The following is a 7890-nucleotide window of genomic DNA, read 5'->3' as shown; positions in this document are numbered from 1 at the left end:
ACGAGTTTGAGTTCCGAATCGAATTTTGTGTGGGAAAACACCCGCCAATGAGGTAGGTCTACCAAATAGGGTGAGTATCGGGTGCCAAAATGGCATCTCGCACGCGAGATATTTTGTCCGCCTGGGACCTTGAAAGAAATCGGCAAATCCCGGAGGGCGCTCGACGTTGATTCTGTTCAACATCCTCACCATAACAATTTGTGAACGGCACAACATATCCAAGCATGTCCTCATTGCTCAAACACTCTATGATAGAATCGACGTTGTGCGCCTTCTGGCGCACACGCCACAACGAATCATGAAAGGAGGCTTGTGAGGCTGTGATTCGAAGCGAGAGCTGCTGCCTGAGTGCTCTCCACTGCCTCATGTTAGCACGTTTCCGAAGACGACCACCACATATTGCAATTACTCGGTGAGTGTAATCGCTGCTCAGTGTTTGGTATTGTCTCCTTTAACAACTATACTCATGGTCACCAATGGCATTTTGACCTCAAGTAGCCAACAGAACGTCGAAATGGAGAGCATCCCAGTTGAGCTAGGCTTTGAAGTAGCCAAACACTTGCCATGCCGCGATCTAAAGTCCCTCGCGCTTGCCTCCCGTTACAACCTCAGGATTGTCCAGTCCGTCCTCTTCGCCGACGTCACGCTCCCGACTCTCGCCTACCCTCCTTTCATGCAAGTGTCCTCTCACGTCCGACATATTTAGGACCTATAGTTCGACGTCTACGATTCGACCACGATTCCGATGAAGTGGGATTAGCATTCCATGACCTCACCGAACTACTTCGTGCCCTTCCAAACCTGCGCTGCCTACACATAAATGTGCGCTATTACTTCCCCAGACACTACGATCGTTTATCAGATGCGATATTGGCCGCCCCACAACTCACGCATCTTGAGACTGGTTCCTCTATGGACCCTATGTGGATCACCAGTGCTCTCCGTCGAATGGTCAATATCACCGAGCTCTCCCTCGATCTCAGTCTCTGCCGCATGGGTGCAGATGACCCAGCAGGAAGACTGCAGATCTTCTTCGATGCTGTGGATGCGATGAGTGCTCATCTAATCCGCCTCTCCATCCGCGGTCCACTGAACTTTCGATTACCCATACTTCTCCTGAAATTCACACTCTGCGACATACTTCCCCACACTCCCAATGTCCAAGAGCTCCTGGTACACGAAACGTTGGAAGGAGCCAAGCGTCAGCGGTCCATCGGCTTTGACTATCTCTCTGATGTGTCCCTTCCTACCAATCTCAAGGAGATCAAGTGGATCGATAGAGATGCGTTGATATACCACATCAGCCCGCTTATTCCGGACAGCACCGATCCTGTGCGGATACTCTTCGCATTCATCCCCTCCTTGATGAAAGTCGATCACTACGGACAAGGCTATCGCTATGTGTATCGCCGTCTAGAGAACAACACTATCGATACTATCGAGCGCTGTTCGAAGAGAATCAATAGTAGATCCTTGGCAAAGGCGCTCGAGGAGTTTAAATGCTTCCACGGAGTGGATTGTTTCTGACACCATATTGTCTCCCATCGAGGCCTCTCCGTTCTCATCCGCCTCTATGATCGTTGTCCCGTAGTTATTTGAAGGTTGACTTACTTTGCATCGCGTTTGGTCTACATCGCGGTTATACTCTTGATCCATTGTCCTTGTCAGCGTTCGTTCTCGATCTTGTTACTGTTGCATAGTATACTAAATCACCCGCAGGTTGAATCTTCAGCGTTTCAAGCAGACTTGGTTATATGCTCCGCAAGGCAAAGATGTTGCTAGGGCATGGTATGCGTTTGGGCGAGGGTATGAAGATGTAGAAATATTTACTATACTGGTTCAATACGAGCACATCCCCAACCCTGCCATCGAAGCAAAGCCAGACTCAAATATCATGGACACTGATAACACCACCCTCCGGTGCGTCCTCCGCTTTCTCGACATCAGAAAATCCTGCACCGTGGTCGCAATTGAACACTGGAACGGCGCAGTTTTCAGTCTCTCGTTGGCAACAAATGTGATTGTCACATCCCTCATCGCTTGCAGAGTCTGGTATGATGCGTACTGCGTTAGCCTCTCACCCACAAACTACGGAAAATTTGATATTGCTCGGGCTTATTGCATAGGTATCTCAACAGAGAATTCGCCTCTCGCTTCAAAGGCGCATCGTTCAAGTACAAGAGAGTGCTGGCGCTTGTAATAGAATCGGGCATGATCTATTCTTCGACTCTGGTCATCGAGATTACCCTCTACTTCCTCAACAACGACGCATATTACATCATTTATGATCCTATTGCCCAATTGACGGTGCGTATCCTCAGTCTTCCTCACTGCTGTGAGCAGCTCGTGGTCTAATCCCTACTGCTTCGTAGGGAATTGTTTCTACTATGATCATAGTCATGGTCGGCCTTGGACTCACATCTCACGATCTAACCACCCGAGTCGAAAGCGTGCAACAGGCAGCTACTGGCACGTGTTCACACAACGTCCCCGCTCGTCACCACCATGAACGCAAAGCACGCCCGGAACTGTCGGCCATCGAGTTTGCTACTATGTCGCTACAGCCATCGACAGCCACATCCGACGAAGGTGAGCCTGAGTCGAGAGAACGTGCCGTCACCGGTCTTGTCCTGAGCGAAGATTATACCTTGCCCAAGCCCCGAAACTAAGGTGATCCAAAAATCATCAGCGAGCTATAGAGAATAGCGGGGCCGTGGTGACGCACCTGCGGATGCTGCGATCAGAAGGATGGGCAAGATGCATATGTAGATGTTCGCGGCCCAAACATGATAGCAGCGCCAAACCTAAAGAGAGCTTAATTAATAACAGAAACAATGAAGTACAACCTTACCCAAGAACTCACCACGATACTATCCCCAATGATCGAATTAATCGTGTGGATGATGATCTTTGCCACATTCACAGGCGCAGAGGTGTCCGCCACGAACGCCGCCGGACCACCTGGCGCATCACGGAACTCGATGAATCCCTGGATCAAGCGCACAAGTCCGAGAGAAACATGTATGGTCGAGAAGAGAAACATGGTGATAGCGGAGACCATGATGACTCGCTTGATTTTCCGTGCTCGATGCTTGTAGCGTGAGATGTAGAGATAGGAACCGAAGAGGACGATGTTCACACCTGTGGCACCGTGGAGTTCGAGTAAGCAGACAGGATTCAAGAGTGTGAGGGAGAAAGAATTGTGGACATACCGTAGAACAGAGTCTCCAGCCATATCGCTACGAGGTACGCTTTATCCAATGAAATGGTGGTCGTTCGGGCCATCGTTGGGATTCTACGAGGCGTTGTGTAGAGCTGTCGTCGGTCAAGCGCTATTTGAAGAAGATCACCATTCTATCTTTATCCCCGTGACAAACTGGAGAAGCACGATATGCATACTGTGATCATCAAACATCGCGATACCACAAAGTGTTGGAGCTGTCTATGTGTAGGGCCGTGGAAGCAAGCATTCGGCGGCCGAATATCTTCTCTCGCGCTCGGAGGGCAACACATTCTCAGCGAGAGCTTTGTAAGTGGGGCGTCCCCATCCCGGAGAAATTTAAACCTAGTACTCTATAGGATCATGCAAATGCATATTGCTGGTCCACGTCTCAGAAGTGCCTGTTATACAAATTGTGGTCTGCAAGGCAGGCAGCATAGACACTGTCTTTGAAACAAGACGACATCTACGGAGACGAAGCCACTTATCCCAAAGCATGATTTGCCTACCTATGGCCAGATCTTCTCGCAGTCATGTTGGCGGTACGAGATCATATCTGTTTCTCTCCATCAGGTGGAAGCTACATTTCCTCCGCTAGTTTGTCTGCGTGATGGAGTATCAAAGTAGAAGCCAATCTCCAGTATGCAGTCCCACGATCTATCGCAGGAGGAAGAGGGCGAGGGTAGTGAATACTTCCAAAGTATTCTCTGGACACCCAAGCGTGCGTGCATTCATTGCGTTCTCGCCGAGCCACAACGGGGTAGATTATCCAGCCTCACAAGACCGACCAAAACCAGCGGATATAACACAGATTCTCGTGCTAGTAGTTTGCCGCTTCCGGAGTAAACAGACTATCCACGACCTGAACCCCTAGAAAAGGCCTGGGACCGTCTATCGGTGTCGAGAAGAGGATGCAGGTCATCCGCAGGACATCACATTCGAGAAGCAACCCAGTGGAGTGTCCTCTCCATTTCGCATCCATAATCGCCCTCCATTTTCAACCCTCTATCACTGCTATCTGAGAAGAATGTGTTTATTCATAGGAATCCGAGCACCCGAACCTAAGCTATACGCATAGAAAGAGGTTTTCGGTGGAACACCGATAAGTATGAATGGACGTACTGGATTGGAAAGCAGACAAGTCCTTGTCCTCTAGACGGGCTGGAAGGATAGGAGCACGGTATATAATCGAGCATTCTGTAATTGCGAAAACCGTCGGAGTGGGATGGTCGCAAGATGGTCGTCCACCTGAGATTAGCTGATCAAGAATGCGGCAATTTCCGTGGCGATTGGATCGGAGCTAATCGCGTTTGTTCAACCTCCGCGCATCTTGGAAACGAGCATTATGAGTTTTATACTTCTGAAAGCGTACGATCCCTACATTCACTTACCGATATCAAGTTGAACGTGTATTCATTTTCTTTTAGCAGGCCCGATAATTCTTTCTTCGCCTGAGGAGCATAGTTCCAAAATACGGTGAAGTGGGTCGCTGGAGATGCAGTCTTCCCTTCCCGTACTATCGGCCTCTACGCTGTCGGCACGACAAATGCCAACGCCTTATTCTAGCTCATCCTTCACTGGAGATAGTGGAGTATAACAAGAGGAGTTATGTGTTTGTCTACAAGAGCTCGATTTTATCCGGTAAGATAGAGCGGCGGACTGACCGAACGAAGGAGGTAGTGATGTATGGCCTTGATTTTGAACAATGGTCTCTACGAGCTTGGGGAGCACCGACATCCAGATCATCACTCTCTGACCCTTGTATAGTAATCGTGGTTCAAAGCCCATATATTTTCATTAGAGGCGGCTCACTCACGTGCTTCTTTCAAGCTCTACCCAGTCTTCGATGCCTATCCGTCCCACAGAGGGGATTCAGATTCCTTCTGTCTCTTGTGCCATTCGAGTGCCTTGGTGTGATACCGCGCTAGTCGACTCCTTACAGATCAGGTATCAATGTTTCAACAGAAGCCAGATCTGATCTGGTTTCGTTTGAGCGTTGCTTTGTTACTGATATGTCCATAGACAGTTTTGGCGATTGGGGCATTGCGAGTAGTTGAGATGAAAGATATTCTCAGGGGTCTCTACTTTTTCGTCGTCTGACAGACTGACCTATTGGCAGTAACGGGGGTGGGACTGTGACCCATGGCGAGTAAGTAAGGTCAGTAGTTTTTTCATGTTCAGGGATAAATATAGAGGGCGCCCTTGGGCTTCTCTCGATAAATTATGATTACCCCGGCCACGAGAACGTCGCTTGCTGACTTTATCCTGCGCTCGACTAGGATAAGACACATAACCTCATGCAGACCGCTGGCCTGCGATCGCCCGAGCACAAGTGATCCTATTCCTGTCCGATGAAAGCTTTATAGCTCGCTACCTGACCAGCCTGAGCGGCTTCTGCTTCCCCCCGGCGACCCTTCTGTGTTCAGCGTATCCTGTCTTTCCTTCCTCTTCAGCCCTGCTCTTTCTTTGCTTCCTTCCCTGCTTTCGTGAACCATTCCAGTCCCCTGGCGGGTAATCATGTCATCTACTGACCAAGAAGCCATTCTCTTCCTCTTCACCGAGCTTCTGTGTCAGACCATCGGTTATGGTACACACTCCTCCATTGCACGTTGACAGAGGCTGACGGTCATGCTAATATCTCAGGAGTCTTCATCGTTATCATCCCGATGTCGACTCATGTACTTGTGTGAGCTGTATCTACAAATTGTTTATCCGTGAATGCTGATGAAGATCTGTCAAATCTTCAGTAAACAAGGCATGAGCATTCGTGCAAACGTCGTTATGCTCACTATCACGCTAGGAATATTCGTCCTGTCGACCACATATTGGGCAGTCTCCGTCGCTTCCCTCGTGTCTGACATAACACAGGATCATCGACAGAGAAACAACGCCATCCGACAGGTGTTCAATGCTGTTGTTCTCGTCAACTGTGAGTTCAGCCCTATGCTAAAGCTGATGACGGTTGACAGAAGAGGACCTGGCTGATGACTCTGGTGGATGCTGAAACAGATGTGTTCGCGGACGGAGTTGTGGTGTGGCGTATGCGGGTGTTGTGCGCTGCGAGGTTCTCTAAGAAGGTAGTGATAATTCCATCCATCATGCTCGGTCTCACCGCTGGTACGTCTCGACCAATACCTTGTTCTTCACATCTTCACCTTCATACTCTTAACACTGGTGAACATACACTCGTGGAATGACAGTGTCAGTCTTCACGACCATCGCACTCCGTAGTGCAATCGCCGCAGACCCAGACAAGAGAACTCCCCATCGCGGACCCGTCCCCACCGCGCTCTCGGTCAGTCAGGTCGTCAACTTGGCATTCTCGTTCATCACGAACGTTACCGCCACTTTTATGATCGGGATGTGGGCATGGTATGTTCTGTCTGCACATCCTCCCCATCTCCATGAGCGAACTGAATCAAGAGTCTAACCTGTTTATTATACGCCTAATCGGCATGTAGGCAATACCGACGGTCCATCCGCGCCAATATGCAGTCCTCCAGAAGCACGCAGGTAGAGCGTATCTTGGTCTTACTTGCAGAATCAGGCCTCGTGTATTGCGTCTCCTCCGTACGTTAGCGTCTAATTCTCAGCAGAACCGCTCGTCGGCTCATCATTCATGGCATTGACAACAATCTCGAATCGTCTTTCTGCTAGGCAATCGTTCTCTTCGGTTCTTTCGTCCACGTATCGGGAGGTACCCTGACTGATGTCTACACAGGCGTACATGTCCAAATTGCGGTCCGTAACTTACCTATCGCTTCCTCACATTCTTCATTATCACTGCTCAGTCTGTCTCATGCTTCGATGCAAAAGGGAATGTATCCAGCGCTCGTCATAATCCTCGTAAACACCCAACGCACCTCAAAATCCCTGATGTCCGTAGTCCACTTCGACCCGGCCCCGAACCAAAGCATCAACGTGAACAAAACGGAGATTATGGAGAGCATGCACTTTAACGATAACCCTGCTCTTGGGAACCAACGTGGGACAGTGAGCATGGTATCGCTGTCGCGACAGCGACAAACAAGAGATAACGCGGTGACCGTCGACACGCATGGGCCAGAGGAAAGATCTATCATGGTGCAGGAGGAAGGGGATACAAGCAGACCAACATTGCCCGATTGTTATGATTCCTAGATACCGGGATCAGTCGTGCTGGAATGACCGCGTGATATGCAAGGAGATGTATATGTCAGAACGAGACTCACCACCACCACTCAGATCCAGCTTCATGGAAAGTGATCCTGGCCAAGGCAAACAGTGCTCCTCATAATCTGACGGTTGACCATACCACCCTCCCGCCTGCTAAAAATGAGCATATGCTGCCTCTCGTGGTATTCCACCACCTTCAACGATGGAAAGAGCCTGAGGAGCGTACAGGCATTCCAGGTTCCGTGTGGCGAAAGATTGCTTGCCACTGGAGGAAAGGATGCGTCTACACCGACCCACCTCAATGTCTCCAATTTCGTCGGGAACGCCGGGATAACGTTTGAATCGCCGGGCACCAGAGGGTCAATGCGGACGATTTGTTGGCTATAACCGGAACTACTCGTATGGTTTTTGTATCGAGCTTGGCGGAGCTCAAGAATACGAAGGTTCGGGATTCGAGGCAGGATGCTGGAAATGATCCAGGAGAAGGCATGGGAGCATGGAAGCGGCGTGTCTGA

The 7890-nt window shown here is 49.8% G+C and overlaps 4 protein-coding genes across 4 annotated transcripts; 3 read left to right on the top strand and 1 right to left on the bottom strand.

Moving 5' to 3' along the window:
* Positions 1-564: 564 nt before the first annotated feature.
* On the top strand, positions 565-1527 carry STEHIDRAFT_155001 (uncharacterized protein; the record flags this gene model as incomplete). The annotated part of the gene is made up of 1 exon (XM_007302110.1): positions 565-1527. One exon carries the CDS (start codon positions 565-567, stop codon positions 1525-1527), a length of 963 nt encoding a protein of 320 aa, XP_007302172.1.
* Positions 1528-1951: 424 nt separating this feature from the next.
* Positions 1952-2429, top strand: STEHIDRAFT_43955 (uncharacterized protein; the record flags this gene model as incomplete). Its single annotated transcript, XM_007301422.1, has 3 exons — positions 1952-2061; positions 2139-2307; positions 2373-2429. Coding segments are annotated over 3 exons (336 nt in total), but the record flags the coding sequence as incomplete, so codon positions are not given.
* A 129-nt stretch (positions 2430-2558) lies between these two features.
* Positions 2559-3285, bottom strand: STEHIDRAFT_155000 (uncharacterized protein; the record flags this gene model as incomplete). Its single annotated transcript, XM_007302109.1, has 4 exons — positions 2559-2665; positions 2726-2804; positions 2864-3141; positions 3213-3285. The coding sequence occupies 4 exons, from the start codon at positions 3283-3285 to the stop codon at positions 2559-2561; spliced, it is 537 nt and encodes a 178-aa protein (XP_007302171.1).
* A 2452-nt stretch (positions 3286-5737) lies between these two features.
* STEHIDRAFT_109537 (uncharacterized protein) lies at positions 5738-7890 on the top strand (the record flags this gene model as incomplete). The annotated part of the gene is made up of 10 exons (XM_007302108.1): positions 5738-5807; positions 5837-5906; positions 5968-6149; positions 6230-6337; positions 6421-6592; positions 6682-6790; positions 6878-6961; positions 7037-7213; positions 7420-7710; positions 7732-7890. The coding sequence occupies 10 exons, from the start codon at positions 5738-5740 to the stop codon at positions 7888-7890; spliced, it is 1422 nt and encodes a 473-aa protein (XP_007302170.1).

This window comes from Stereum hirsutum, assembly GCF_000264905.1.
Source record: "Stereum hirsutum FP-91666 SS1 unplaced genomic scaffold STEHIscaffold_4, whole genome shotgun sequence".
NCBI lineage: Eukaryota > Fungi > Basidiomycota > Agaricomycetes > Russulales > Stereaceae > Stereum > Stereum hirsutum.
The sequence above is the reverse complement of the archived record's forward strand: the minus strand, read 5'-3'. Positions and strand labels throughout refer to the sequence as shown.